Raw genomic sequence first — 15,112 nt, 5'->3', positions numbered from 1 at the left:
GCTCTTATTGGTGGTTGTCAAGGAGATGGGCCTTGGGGTTTGCTGAACTTTCTTCCCTTAAAGCGTCCTGCCTGGGGCTGAGAAGGGCCATTTATTTCCAGCCTCACCTCCCAGGCGGGGGTCTCAGGTCTGAGTCCCAAAGGAGTCAGGTGTAGACTCCAGGCCAGGCCAGAGCCATTCTTGGGTGGAAGGACCTGATGCTTGCTCTTGCTGCCGGCAGCCCACCATCCCGCGGGCTCTGGCACTCGGAGGTCCTAGGCCTTGCATTCTGGGGCTGGGGCGGGGCGTGGGGGTGGGCATCAAACTTTGCTGGGTAAGAGGTCAGCCCCAAGATGGGCTGCGCTGGCCAGGACTGACCGCAAAGCAGACACGGAGTTTTCCTGGCGCCCCTCCAGACGTGGATCCTGCGGCAGTCCTATGACAAGCACATTTATAGGCCATTGTCCTTTGGGGAGTGGTAAATAGTTCATTTGTGGGGTTTTTTGTTTGTTTTTTTAACATCTTTATTGGAATATAATTGCTTTACAATGTTTTGAACGTAAATTTTTAAAACGATCTTCAGGATTTTTTCCTGTCTGGATTCTTCGCTGCTGCATTGCCAGACACTGGCACACAGTAGGTGCTCAATAAACAGTACCAAATGGACAAACGGGCAATTCTGCTTTGAGCGGTTTGCGTTTCTTTCACTACAAATGGATGCCGCTGGGCCTTTCTCGACCTCCGAGGGCAGGCCCCCTCCTCTCCCGTGTGTGTGTGTGTGTGTGTGTGTGTGTGTGTGTGTGTGTGTGTGTGTGTGGTGGGTGGATGGGTACTTCCCCCAAAGGAGCGGCCACCCTCGACGACAGGGGCTGGGGGGCGCGGGTGGGGGGCGGTGACCCAGGGACAGAGGGAGGGAGAAGCCTCAGAGGCAGCTCCAGCCTGGCCTAGACCGCGTACCCCGCGGCCGAGCGATCCGGCCCCTACCCCCCACCTGCCGCCCGCCCCGAGGGGAGGGGGCGCCCCCAGACGCCCGGCCCGACACCCGGCCCGACACCCCCGCCCCGCCCCTCCCTTCCCCTCCCCCCGCTGGCGGGAGGCCGGCGCCCATTGGCCGGCCGCTCACGGAGCCCCGCCCCCGGCAGCAGCGGGCCAATGAGCGCGCGGCTGTCAGCTCGTCAGCCGCGCCGGCTCGGAGACTGTGAGCCCGAGCGTTGGCCGCGGAACCAGCAGCTACGAGCGCTCGCCGAGCGGCCGGTCGGTGGGGTCCTCGCGCCCCGCACGCCCGCACGCACGGCCCGGCCCGCAGTGAGCATGGGCGCGGCGGCCGTGCGCTGGCACTTGTGTGTGCTGCTCGCCCTGGGCGCGCGCGGGCGGCTGGCGGGGGGCAGCGGGCTCCCAGGTAAGCCCTGAGCCGGTGGGCGGCGGGCGCTCGGCGGCGGCGGCAGGGTCCCGGGCGGGCCCCCAGCCCCGCGCCGTCGGGAGGGCCACAGCCCGCGCGGCCCCGCGCCCCGCCCTGCCTTTTTGCAAAGTAACTTCTGCGGCCGGCGCGGGGCGCCCCCTCCCCGCAGCCCGGGCGGAGCGAGGCTCCCGGGGCCCGGCGGGGCCGCAGCATGGGGCGGGGTGGGCTGAAGCCCCGTGGGTGGGGGGAGTGTGAGGGCGGGAGGAAGAAAGAAGGCGCGACGGCCCGCCGAGGGCCCCCCGCCGTCCCCCGCTCCCCGCCTGAAGGCGGGAGGGAGTGGGGACCCCGGAGCCAGACGGGCGCTCCCCCAGGGGAGAAGGGAGCGCGGGCGGCAGGAGGCCCAGAGGGGAGACCCGAAGGAGGTGAGCAAGGGGAAAAGGACGGACGCAGAGAGAAAGGGAAGGGGGAGGTGGTAGATGGAGAGACAGACGGACAGAAAAGGAGGCACACAAAAGGACACAGGAAAAAAACCCCAGAGAAAGACAGACTGGAAGAGTGGAGACCAGAAGGACCAAAGAGGGAAAGGAGGAAACCGAAGGGAGAAAGGAGGCAAATGAGCAGCAGGAAGGAGAAAGCTCAAAAGAGGGAGGTGTGAGGGCCGGACGAAGGGATGGGAAGGAAGAGAGAGAAGGAGAGGTGCAAGCAGAGAGGCACCAGAGAAAGAGAGGGGAGGACTGGGGGAGGGAGGAGGGAGCGAGACAGAGGGAAAGAGAGGAGGATGGGGATGGCTGGAAAGCCGTGTACAGATGGACAGACAGGAGGGGGAGGACTGAGGGACAGACACAGATGAAAGGAAATGCATGGGAACCAGAGGGAGGGGAGCCCAAACATCGGACACGGTGAGGGGGTCCAGGAGAGAGAGGCAGGAGACACTGGAGAAGGGTACCAGCATCGAGCATCAGGCATCGGGCATGGTTGGGGCAGGCAGCAGGCGAGGTGGGAGTTCCCCATGGATTTCGCAGGGACCCCGGCACGCCACCCCTTCCCCTCCTGCTCTCTCGGGTGTCTGGAAGGGGTTGTCCCACAAAGCTGAAGACACATTCTCTCCTCCCACATCTGACCCTGTCCCATGGAGGAGCTTCCTTCCTTTCCCTCCTCGGAGGGAAGGGAGAGACCCTGCTGCGCTCTCCCTGGCTTCTCTGAGCTCCCCTGGCTGCTGCGTGGGGCTCCCTGAGGTCTGTGTTTGGTGGCAGGAAGTCTATTCCTGGGAGTTACACCCTGAGTGAGGATGCTGGGCCATTTAAACTATTCCACAATTGGAGCCGAGCTGTCTTTCCTGCGGCCCCAAGGGAAACCGGGCCCTACTGCCACACCCCCATGTGTCTGTGGGTGTCTCTCCTGGGCTTTGAGGTCCCTCAGCCCTGTTTGATTGTTCCTGTATGCGCCTGTCTCCCTCTCTCTCGGTCTCTCCGCTGTGTCTGTCTGCACTCCCCAGCCCCAGCCCCACCCCATGGAAGGCTTGTGCTATGAAACCACTAATGTCAAAGCAGGCACCTGTGATGGGAGGACTGGGCTGGGTTGTCCAGGCCAGGACTGTGGCCAGGGAACCTGCAAGAACCCATGGCCTGTGTTTCCTCTCCCTCTGTCCTCGAACTTGCGTGCCCTCTCCCCAGCAGCCACCGAAAGACATGTTTAAAAGGTGTGTTGGGAGGTGCCCCCACTGCCTCTTGGCTGACATCCAGCCATTTCCATCCCACGAAGACACGTACCTACGTGTGAGATTGGGGGCACAGGGGGCTGCAGAGCCCCAGGCAGTTTACCTCCCTCATCGCCGTGCACTGAGCCTTGGGAAGTGGGAATAGCTGTATCTGTGATCCATTGCCCCTGCCGGTCCTGTCTCAGAAGCGGCCCCAGTCCTCTCCCCTAGGAGGGTGCAGATCGACCCTCTCTGGTCTCTGGCTTCCTGCCCTTGAGGCTGTGCCACCCCTCTCGGGTGTCCCTCTGTGGTCCCTTCTCCAGAGGGGGATGTTCTGCTGGCCCCTGGCCATCTGACGGCTGGCTCTGGTCTCCTGCACAGACTGCCTCCTGGCCCCCGTTCCACCTTCCTCTGGGCAGCTGTAGAGGATGGGCTGCTCACCTGAGCAGATACCACCACCCTGAGAAGGGATGCCACCTTGTGTGTGTGTGTGTGTGTGTGTGTGTGTGTGCGTGTATGTGCGCGCACAAGCATGCAGGGAGGTGATTCTGTTGTGTTTCTTTTTGGTGCCTCTCTTCCTTTAGGAGCAGACTGGGGCCTTGGGGACTAGGGCACGGGAGGAAGAGTCCTGGGTGGGGGACAGTGGTTCTCTCACAGAGGCCCCCCCATGCAGATTTAGAACCCAGATGCTATTCAAGGGGGAGTAATTGAGAGTGGACAGTCTTGAGGGCCAGACAGGCTAGGGTGCAGGCCGGAGGCATGAAGAGGGGAGGACATTCCAGGACTTCCCCAGGCTTGCCCCTGGGTGACTGCTCTCGGGGTGGCTACTGAGGGTTCCTTGTGCTCCCCTCTGGGTCCTTCTGTCTGTCTGTCATCCATCTGTATTCTATTCATAGCCGGCTGGAAGCAACACGGCATGTAGAAAAGCTCTGGACCTGCTTCCCTGAGTCAGGGTCCAGGCTCTGCTCCTAATGAGCTACCGACCTTCAACAGACTTCTCTGGGCCTCAGTTTCCTCATTTATAACCAGAGGAATGAGCCTAGATTACAGCTACGGTTCTTCTGGCTGTTCTGTGCTCTGAGGGTCCTCTCCCTATCTGAGCTGGGGGGGGGCAGGGGGGAGGTGTATACACAGATACACAGAATCTATTGTACATTATTTGCCCAACAGCTGTTCCGACTGAAGGTGTATATGGGTATGTGGGTGTGTTGGGGGCAGGAGGTGGCGAGTGCCAGGAGCCCTCACAATCTAACTTTAACTTGGATCTGGAAGTTGGAGTATGAGAACCAGGATTGAACCTAGATTTCCGAGGTGGGGAGGATGGGGAGATCGGAACCATCCATGAGGCAGGTTAGCCCAGTCGAGGGTGTGGGTCTGTGGAGGCCAGGCGAAGAATCCTTTATTTCTACAGCCTAGGGGGGCTGGGTGGGGCCCGTGTTCAGATCTCCTTCGTGGGCCTGCTGGCTTAGCCTCTGCTCAGCGCGCCATGCTAGCCTCTGTTTCCCCATCTGTAACCCAAAGGGGATGGATTTAAATTCCTCCGAGAACGCTTCTGGCTCTAAATTCTAGAATAAGGAGAGTGGAGGAGGGGTGGAGAGATGCTTGTGAGGAGAGCAAGACACGCAGAGAGGCTTTTGCTCGCTCTGTTCCTAAGCCTCCGTTTTCTCATCTTTTTAGTGGGAATAATAGCTCTACTTACTGGAATGGTTGTGAAAATAAATAAGACCCGGCCTTTTGGCAACATTGTGCCTGGCACAGAGTAGCCACCCCAAAGATGCTACCAGTCGCTGCCTGTCACACCAGGTGGTCATACGATGGCTGTTGCTGTTAATTACCCCGGTGATCAATGGAAGGGCGAGAGACAGAAGGAGCTCCCTGCCCCGCGCTAGCTGCCCACTTCTTTGGGCCACACCTCACTCGTGGTTTCCCCTCCAACAGGGACCGTCGACGTGGACGAATGCTCGGAGGGCACAGACGACTGCCACATCGATGCCATCTGCCAGAACACGCCCAAGTCCTACAAATGCCTCTGCAAGCCAGGCTACAAGGGGGAAGGCAGGCAGTGTGAAGGTGAGCCCAGCCCAGCCCTCCAGCCAGACCCGTGGGCGCCACAGTCATTGCAGGCGGCCTCTGTCAGCCTTGGGAGGGAGGCTGCGGGCTTCCCGGGAACCTGTGCTGCTTCCTTGAAGGAGATATTTGGAGTCATGGGGTGCTTAACTCTCCCTGGGTTTGAAACTTTGGGGTTTTTTTTAAAAAAAGAAACTGAAATGGAGCACTGAATGATATATTTGTCCGTCTGTCCCTGACTGGATGTGTGTGGGGTAAAGGCCTGGGGTGACCCCACCAAGGTCCCTAGTTTCAAATCTGAAGCTACCCGTGTACCCTGTGTAGCTTCCCCAGGGGAGCTGCGCCGTAGCAGCCGCAACGTCTGTGGGGCTGGCTCAGGTCTTCTGTCTCGAGGATGAGAGCTTGGGCAGAGACTGGTGGCTGTGTGATGTCCGTCTGTCTGTCCAGCCTTCCTTCCCTGCACCTGGGGTTCTGGTTTGACCGTGTGGCCTTCGAAACCTCCTCCCTAGCAGGCTGAAGGTTGGAGGGAAGAGCAGCCTCAGCTGTCTTTGGAGCCAGGACTTTCCAAGCCGGACAGAACCTTTGGGAACGTTTGTCCAGGAGGGTCTGTGTGGTCATTCTGCCTCCGTGGGTCTGGGGCAGGGCCCAGCATCAGGGGGCTGGAGACAGCTCTCTACATGACTCATGTGCACCCCTGGGTGAGAATTAATATTCAAATCTTCCCTGTCTGCCCCCACTTCACAGATGAGGAAAATTGAGGTTCAGATTGGAGAAGCCTCTTCTGCAAGGTGCCCATGTTTCACAGTGGCATGGCCAGTACTCAAACCCAGGTCTCTTAATTCCCACCCAAGGCTCTCTAGCATCTCCTTATCTTCTCCTTGAGCCCTGCCAGCTTCCTTTCTCAAAGTGTGAGACTCGTGTTAGGAAAGTGGCACCTGAGAACAAGGTGGGTGCCTCTTCCTTCTGTATAAGGCTTTACAGGAGCTGGGTTTTGTAGGAGACGCGGCTCTGCCTCCTTGGGATGCTGATGTTGTTTATCCATCTCATTTGTTGGGCATCTACTGAAGGCTGAGTGCTGGACAGATGACACTGTCCTGGATCGTGCCTGGTTTGGCCACATCCCTGGCCTTGCTTGGGGCCCAGAAGCCAGAGGGGGGAGCTGGCGCCTACCCACGGACCTCTGGAAAGAGGCCAGGCTGGAGGCAGATAGAGCAGGCTGGCTACTGGCAGGGCCTGGACGTTAGCTTGGTGGTTCCAACTGACACATGTGAGGCTCTGTGCAACTGTTTTCTGACCTTCTGCTCTGCCCTCTGGCCAGGGAGGGCCCAGGGTGACCCCCATCTCTTCCGGTTTAAGCCACTGACCCAGCCTGTTCCTCCTCCAGCCCAGCTCCTTAGGTCGCCTCCTGCTGTCCCCTGCCCAGGATGCCCATGCTTTGTGTCCTACCTGTTGCCCGGAAGTCCTGCAGAGTCCAGCTTCAGCTTTCCAGTCTGCTTGAGCCCAGGTTGGGGGTCACACTCCCTGGCTCCGGGGGCCTGATGTCCTCAGTATGAGGATAAAAGAGAATGAGGCTTGTGAATGTGCTTCAGGAACTGCCAGGAGCCCTGTCTCTCCAGTCTGGCTCTGGCCTCTGCCCTCACTTCCTGCAGCGCAGAAGGCCCTGCGCCCCGGCCACACATACATATACCGGGCCGGTCCGTGTTTCTGAGACCCAGCTCAGGTCTTCCCCCTTCTGGGAGCTCCTTTCCCTCCCTTTGTGTCCTGGCTAATTCCTAATGAATCTTCAGGGCATCCTGAAGATCGAATGACACACTGCGTAGCATACCGGGGCCCTGCCAGCCTCAGTGCCTGGCTCACGGTAGGTACTCAGTATACAGTACGTGCTCAGCGTACAGGGGAAGGTACCATTACCCGCATTATCACCATCATCATCATCTGTTCTCACCACCTCTCACAGTGGTTTCAGGCTCAAATGACATCATGTATGGTGCAGACCTTTGAAAATCGCCCGCTGCTGTATACCTCGGAGGTGAGAGTTATGGTGCAACCTGGTCCCTCCCCTAAAGGAGCTTCAAGTCTAGTCGGGGCGCATGAGCTGAAATTATGTATCAGTGGAAATTCTTAGCGAACAGGTGAGGATTGTACGGGTGGTAAATCGGCAGCTGTTGAGCTGCCGTGTGAACAGCCTGGAGCCGAAGGAGGGGGCCGTTTGGCCACTTGCTCCCGAAGCGCTCTGTGAATGAGTGCTGCTGGGGGTTCTGGGGACCTGAGTGGACACTGTCCCACTTGCACTGAGGTTTTCTCATCCTTGGGGACCCACCTACAGTCATCGGTCAGAACCGGTGTTGCCTGCTGGAGTGCTCACCCGTGGGCCATCAGACCCCCACTGGCTTCCCCAGGAGGACCTTGCAGAGGTTTCTGGAGGCTATGGAATCTGGAGGGGCTTGCAGGCCCTGGGCAGTAGTTGCCTAAAGGGTCTTGGGGATCATCCAGGTGTTCACTTCCTGGCTCACAGGTGGGGAAATGGAGGCCTGAGAAGGCAGGGGTCTTGTCTGAGTTGGGGCTAGAGCCCAAGTTTGGTGGTCCCGTTTCTCCACGCTGCCATTTCTGCACACAATTATTGCTGTCTGGGGCTCTCTGTTCTGAGAAGAGGGAATGAACGATCAGTATTCAGTTGAACATAGTGGTTAAGGCATGGACTTTGGAGCCAGACTGCTTGGGTTTAAATCCTGCCTGTGTAGCCTGGACAAGTTACTAGACCTTCTTTTGTTTATTTGTGAAATAGAGATAATAATAGTCCTACCTCATAAAGATGGTGTGAGAATTAAGTGAATTAACGTTTATAAAGCATGTGAACAGAGCCTGACACAGAGGACACACCGAATAAGCATTAGCTGCTGTTACTGTGATGATGGTGGTGGTGATGGTGGTACTAACGGTCATGTTAACAGTGATGGTGCTGATGATAGTGACATTGATGATGAAGATGAAGTTGTTGATGGTATCGATGATCATAATGTCGTCCAATATATGAAAGGGGTGAAGCCTTGTCTTTCCAACAACTCCCAGCTGGGAAATGGGGTGTTCTGGTTCATTGACTATTCGGATAAACCACATGCATAGATCCGTATCCCCACAGAGACATACAGACGTGTGTGCCATTCACAGATGACCATTTACCGAGAATGTGCAATAAAAGATACGAGTGACGGAAGGCTTTCCTTTGTTCTGCTAACCCTACTCCAGGATTGGCAAATAGTATGCTGCCACTTTCTCCCATAGCAGACATCAATAATCAATCACCAGGCCCTCCAGACAGCCATTTCTACTTCAGATGAAACCTGCTTTCCCTCCCTGGGCCCCTTTATCTGCAGGTCCTGAGCTGGTGTGGGTTTTGCAGAGCCTGGGGTTGGAGTCTGGGGGGAAATGAGTTGCCTTGTCCTAGAGATCTGATAGACTTTGCTGTTTACTGTGGTAAACACAGAGGACAGATTCTCAGCAAAGCAGGTCCAGAGAATGTGGCTTCCACAGAAGAGCCTCCCTAGCTCTCCCCAGGATGAAATCAGCCTATGGCCCCGCCATGCGAGGCTGACTGAGCCTTTCGTACCCTTCACTGTGTTGCCTTGAAACTCCTGCTGCTTGAGGAAAACCCTTTAGCAAACCTGGCACCTGAAGCAGCCGGAACCCCCTTCCGGGGACGGTTTCTCACACGCCTTCAAGGCCATCTTGCCATGTGGCCAGTGCACGTGTGCTGATGACAGGGCTTCCACGTGTGCAGCCACTGTGTGTCCAGGGAGCAGCCCGCGGCCACGTGTGGGCAGCTTAACGCTGGCAGGGGGCTTGCTGCAGCCAGAGTGAGGTGCCTCAGACATTGGGAAAGACCCTGAGCAAAGCTGAGGCTAAATCAGTGTTTTCCTGATGATCTGCATTTCGACAGGATCTGAAGTTGCTCGAGGTAAACTCATGGATGTGCAGAGCTGGAGTGAACTCTACTGGGCCTCCAGGGCAGCCCCCGGGTTTTACAGATGACCGCCCCGTTTGTTGCCCTCCCCAGGCCCATACAGCCTTCGTTTAGCCCACGTCACACTATGTTGATGTTTCCCATGTCTCCTTCTGGAATATGGGCTCCTCCAAGGCAGGGTCTGTCACCTGTTCAGCTCTGACCCCTAGAACCCAGCACCAGGCCTGGCACAGGGCTTAGAAGGCCTCTGTTGGGTGAAAGGGTGGATGGATGAGTCCCAGCAGTCACCTCCTCCAGGAGGCGTTCCCTGATGCCCCAAACAGGTCAGCTGTCACCTGAGCATCCTTCCTTCAGAGCGCCTGTCACACTGGGTTGTGATGACCTACGTGACTTCACTCAGGGTTGGGCCCAGAGCTGGTGTTGGTGGGCAGTGAATGACCCTTATCAATCTCTGGGATATCAGGAAAGGCCTCCCAGAGCCTCCTAAACTTTGTGGGGCTTTTTGTTTTGTTTTTAATTAAGTAATTAATTTTATTTTTGGCGGTGTTGGGTCTTAGTTGCTGTGCGCGGCCTTTCTCTAGTTGCAGAGACCCGGGGCTACTCTTCGCTGTGATGCGGGGGCTTCTCACTGTGGTGGCTTCTCTTGTTGCGGAACACGGGCTCTAGGCGTGCGGGCTTCAGTAGTTGTGGCACGAGGGCTCTGTAGTTGTGGCTCGCGGGCTCTAGAGCACAGGCTTAGTAGTTGTGGCGCACGGGCTTAGTTGCTCCGTGGTATGTGGGATCTTCCCGGACCAGGGCTTGAACCCGTGTCCCCTTCATTGGCAGGCGGATTCTTAACCGCTGCGCCACCAGGGAAGTCCGAGCCTCCCAAACTTTGAAGGTTTTATAGATGAGGAAGCTGAGGCCTGAGAGGGGAAGGGATTAGTCTAAGGATATCTGGTGGGAACCAGTGGCAGAATTAGGTTGAGGAAATGGGGCCCAGAGAGGTCAGTCTCTAACCACGTCACCCAGCTGAGAGACAGCAGGGCCTGGATTCCAACCCTGGTCAGCGTTGGGGTCCCGGCAGTGGTCCAGGCCCCCATAAGCCTGTTTGAATGCAGTGGGAGGAGTTCCTTAGCTATGGAGTGTTAGAGGGGACTGGGGAGACCCTTTCACACCTCCCCTCACTGCCATCAGCTCATCTGAGCCGGGCCCTATGAGCCCTGATAGCTGGGAGATACCCCCTCAGCTAACCACTTTGAACTCCTGTCATTCTCTGTCGTTTCCTCTCTAACCACACCCCAGCATCACTGTCCTTATCTAGCTCCTCAAACTTGCCAGCTCCTTCCTACCCCAGGGCCTTTGCACATTCTATTTCCCCATCCCTCTTCATTTAGCTAAGCTGCTATATCCCCCCTCACCAGGCGCCTTGTGCATGGGCCTTTAGGGGGCCACCAGGGCCAGCCCTGTGCTGGCCTCCTGGTCTGAATTAGTTGGTCCTATGTGTACTCTTTTTGCCGAGGGGGCAGACCGGGGACAAGGAAGGGGCATTTCATCCCCTTTAAATGCTTCAACTCATTTAACCTTAATTGCTTTGTTTTCATAGACATTTGCTAAGGAAAAGGACCAAATTATAGCCTGAATTGGGTCTTACTAATCTTTATTAAAAGCTCTCGTTTATAATCAGGACCAGGCCCCAAACGTGGAGAAAACCACCCTCAAATGGCTTGTTTAAATAACTGAGACCCTCTTGATAATCACTGTTTAGTCTGAACCAGCAGTGCACATCACCCCTTCTACGTGTACTTAATTTTTTAGACCATTTATTCAAGTGGTTTATTCCACTTGCAAGTTCCAACTCGGGCCTTTTCCAGAATGCTATAATTAAAACTCTTGAGGGAAGTAACTTTTTGTTTTGGCCACAGTATATCAAATATATTACTATTTTCCCTTTTTTGCGAAAAGGAAAAAAATGACAACCTTATGGGCATCAGAGATCACAAAATTAGCATGTATGTAATGAATGTAAATAGTCACTTCCTGAATTTTATATCCCCAGGGTCTACTTGTCAGTCACTGAAGTTAGGTAGATTACAGGGCATGCTATTAAGTGTTTTAACAAAACTCCTAATAACACATCCAGTGATCCATTTAGTTTAACATCAGAAAAAAAAAAAACCTTAAGACCAATTGGCCTTCTGAGGGAATAATGTCTATGACCTTATTCAGTCATTTTCATCATCACTATTACACGCTTTATTGAGACTCCAGATAAAATTCTGCTTTCTGGGAGGCCAGGAAAGGGCCGTAGGAGGTGGGCTGGGAGCGGGGAGGAGGGGAAATTCTTCTTCAAGTCTTAAAACGTGCAATTATGCATGCTAATGTGTGCCCTGCTGAAGATGAAAGCGCTGAAGTCCAGCAGACCAGCGGGCAGGAAGAAATTGGATGTGACTTAAAATTCCAAGTTGCTGTCAGCTAGCAATTAGGCAGCGCCGCTTACAACTGGTCCCAGATCTGCTGCAGAGTTTAGGCTTCTTGGAGTCTATGTCCATTTCTGGAAGGAAAAATTGAAAGCTCAAATAGTTGGCCTTTAAGCATTGGAGGTGTTTGGCTCCCTCAGCCTCAGTTTGCCCGTGCGTAAAATGTGTCCACTGGACTAGATTCAGTTTAGTGTCAAGAATGTTCACTGAGTACCTACTCTGTGCCAAGCTTGGTGCTGGGGCCAAGACGTTTTCCTGACCTCCCTGGTTAGGGGAGAGACAGATTGGGAAAGACGTGATCGTAACAGCGCGTGGAAAGTACAGCATTGGAAATACAGACCAGACTCAGTGGGGGTGAGGACGAGAGAGGGCGCATATCTCTGCCTGGGGAAGGGGGGAGTTTGAGAGGGCTCCCTGGAGAGGTGTCATCTGGGCTAAGTTAGGAAAGCAGAGCGAGTCTCTGACGTTCCTTCCAGCTCTGTAGCTCCACGGAAGTGTCTGTAGCGAGGATGCAGAGGCCTGTTTTTGTCCTTGCCGACTCAGTAAGTCCAGCAAGTGACTTAACCTTCCTGAGACCTGGTTCCTTACCCATCAAATGGGAGCAATGGCACCTGCCCCACAGAATGTGCCTTGGAGTGGGGTTGGGGGAGGGAAAGCCACCTCGCCATATGTGAGAGTGCATCGAAGACAGCACCAGGGCCTGCACGTCGTCGAGCTTGCTTTTTTCTCTAAGTCCCCATTTCTCCTAGGGTTAGAGGGCCTCTGCCCCCACCCCTCCCCTCGTCTCCAAGCTCCCCAGGCAGCAGGCCTCTCTCTCGGCCCCTTCCTTCAGGCCCTCTAGCTTCCTCTTGGCCGCTTCTTATTACAGTGGCTGGATTTGTTTTTCCATTGGAGGAATGCTAACCAGAAAAAACCATTATTTCTAAGAAAATAAACCACAGGCCTGTTGGCCTTTGAATGCTACTGAAGTGGATGGCAGCCTTCCCCAAAGGCCTTGAGACAAAGAGGGCCAGAGGGCTTGTGTGTGCAGGCAAGGTCAGGGGGTCTCGGAGGGTACTTGGAGGGGGTCCTCCAGATGCGCCAGGGCTGCAGCCCCTGGGAGGAGAGAGTGTAAAACCCCATCTGGCCGGCTTGGACTTCTGGCCTGTTAATTACGGCTGCTGCTGTGGCTCAGCCCCACTCCCTCCGTGGGCTCCAAGATGCGCCCTCTCTCCCGGAGCCACCCTGCCTCTGTCTGGGCCTCCTGCCCCTTGAGTCGAGGGGAGTAGAGCTGGGTGTAGGTCCCTGGAGACCTGGGTGCCAACATGTGTGACCTTGGGCAGGTCTGTGGACCTCTTGGGCCTTAGTGTGCTGACTTCAGAGTTCAGGGCTGGGGCCAGGATATCCAAGGCCCCTTTGGACCCCTGCAGCGGGCAGCTCTGTCTTCAGGGTGCTCCTTGCCATGGTGGCACCCGGTGCGGGCTCAGTCTGTAGGGGTTCCAGGTGGGCTCCAGCTGGACTGTGAACCGCCTGTCCCTGCCCACTGACAGCCCCAAAGGCAGGCCCGGCCTGGCCGCAGCGCTGGCCGCAAGGCTGTCCCCGCGTGAGATGTTCGTCTGTCTCTGGGTCTTCCTCCCCCTCTAGGCTGGCGGCTCCTCGTGGCCAGGGTCTGGGCTGAGGGCGAGGGGCCAGGACGGGGAAGGTGCTGGTATAGGAGGGAAGAAGTCGGGGAGGTGGCTTGATCCTCAGCGAGGACCGTGGGCCCTGGCTCCCTATTCGCTGAGGTGTGGGGAATTCTCCAGGTGATTGTGTCAAGGTTAGGATGGTGGAGTCTGGAACCAGCCTGCCTGGCTTCTTCCAGTTTTGGCTTTGCCACTTACTAGCTGGGCGGTCTTGCGCGAGTCACTTCAGCTCTCTGAGCCTCAGTTTCTCTTTCTGTGATGAGAGAAGTTAAGCCCTTCCTACTTGGCCTATAGCAAGGGTTTAGCCACCTGCCATTAGAAGGTGGTGGTGGGCAGTTGTCCCTGCTCTTATTGTCATTAGAGAGAAACTCCACTGGGGATTTGGGGAGAAAGAGAATGAAATCAAACTGCACCAGGGCAGCTCAGGCCCCTGCTGCTGGAGCCCAGAGGGCGGCCTGTGAGGTTAGGGGACGACGCCTGAGCTGGGAGTCTTGGGTCAAGTTGCTGTCGGCCCCGACCTGCTGATAAGGTTAGCTCCGCAGTTCCCCTCTCTGGGCTCGGTTACCCCTTTATCAAATCCAGGGGCGCATCAGTGGAGCTCTAGGACCCCAGCTTGCCCATTCCAAGTGGCGGCTCAGGCTTTCAGGCAACTGTGTTTCTCATGATCCTCCTGTTGAGTTCCCAGGGGGTTGGGCCCATGGAACAGCCCCTCTGAGCCTGCAGTTTGCTCAGCGGGTGGGAGGACGACCACGCCTCTGACTGGTAGGAGGGTGGTGGGAGCCTCAGCTCTGGGCTGGCAGCCTCCTGGGGCCCCTCCTCACTTCCATCTTGAACACTCGGATAGGTGAGCTCTCTGTCAACCAGGGTGCTTCAGTACCCACCAGGCCTGATGTCGGAGCCTGGGGACAGCCCCCAGTGAAGGGTCCAGGGTGCTTTGGAGGGAGAAAAGGAGTCATTAACTGGTCCTCTGGGTTTGGTAAGCCAGTCCCGCCCAGTACTTGGGAACCACAAAGCCCACCATGAGCCCGCGCTGGGCAGGTGGCATTCGAGGTCAGTCCAAGGTGAGCATCTGCACCCCAGCAGAGCCCCAGAGACGTGCCAGCACGGTGGGTGAGAGTGCCGAGAGCATTAACTTAGAAAAACAGCTGTGTTGAGATATGATCCACATACCATACAATGCACCCACTTAAAGTATACGATTCAATATTTACAGAGTTGTGTATCCATCACCGAAATCAACTTTAGACCCTTTTCATTACTCCAGAAAGAAACCCTGTACCCCTTAGCCGTCACTCCCCAGCCCCCCAGCCCCCCAGGCCCCAGAAACCACTAATCTGCTTTCTGTCTCAATAGCTGTGGCTTTTCTGGAGACTTCATATAAATGGAATCCTACAAAACGTGGCCCTTTGTGACTGAGACAGCATCCTCCGAAGTCAGGTAGCCTGGCTCACTTCCTGGCTCCACTTGTGTTAGCTGTGTGACCTTGGGCAGGGCAGGTGACGCCTCTGAGCCTTGGTTTCCCTCGCGGTCAAAAAAAGATGTTGGTACCCACTTCTCAGGGTGCTCATAGCAAAGGGCCCGCATACGGCCTCACACGTCCACGGAGGCGCCAGTCAAGGTGGCCACTCATTCGTTCAATGCCGAGCAGACTTTTGAGGAGACACCGTGCTACTGCTGAGCCTGCAGCTGAACAGGACACAGTTCTTGCCCCGTGGAACTCACAGCCTCGAAGGACACATACATCGCAAGTGAGAGTAGTGATGGTGTCCATTCAGGGAGCTGTGGCGTCCAGAGGGTGGGGAGGAGTCCCGTCTGCCAGGGGGTCTGCAGGAGCTTCAGGGAGGAGCCGATGCTGGGGCTCAGTCTGCAGAAAGGCGTAGGCGTCTGGGA

General features: G+C 56.2%; 1 protein-coding gene across 1 annotated transcript in view; it reads left to right on the top strand.

The window, feature by feature from the left end:
• Window positions 1-1,212: 1,212 nt before the first annotated feature.
• SCUBE1 (signal peptide, CUB domain and EGF like domain containing 1) overlaps window positions 1,213-15,112 on the top strand; it is a 133,549-nt gene continuing 119,649 nt past the window's right edge. The window contains exons 1-2 of the mRNA XM_036866320.1: window positions 1,213-1,378; window positions 5,013-5,144. Of these exons, the coding sequence (XP_036722215.1) occupies window positions 1,291-1,378; window positions 5,013-5,144 (220 nt within the window). The 5' untranslated portion in view covers window positions 1,213-1,290. The remainder of the gene's footprint in view (window positions 1,379-5,012; window positions 5,145-15,112) is intronic.

The sequence above is a fragment of the Balaenoptera musculus genome, chromosome 10 (assembly GCF_009873245.2).
Source record: "Balaenoptera musculus isolate JJ_BM4_2016_0621 chromosome 10, mBalMus1.pri.v3, whole genome shotgun sequence".
NCBI classification, from domain to species: Eukaryota; Metazoa; Chordata; class Mammalia; order Artiodactyla; family Balaenopteridae; genus Balaenoptera; species Balaenoptera musculus.
The sequence above is the reverse complement of the archived record's forward strand: the minus strand, read 5'-3'. Positions and strand labels throughout refer to the sequence as shown.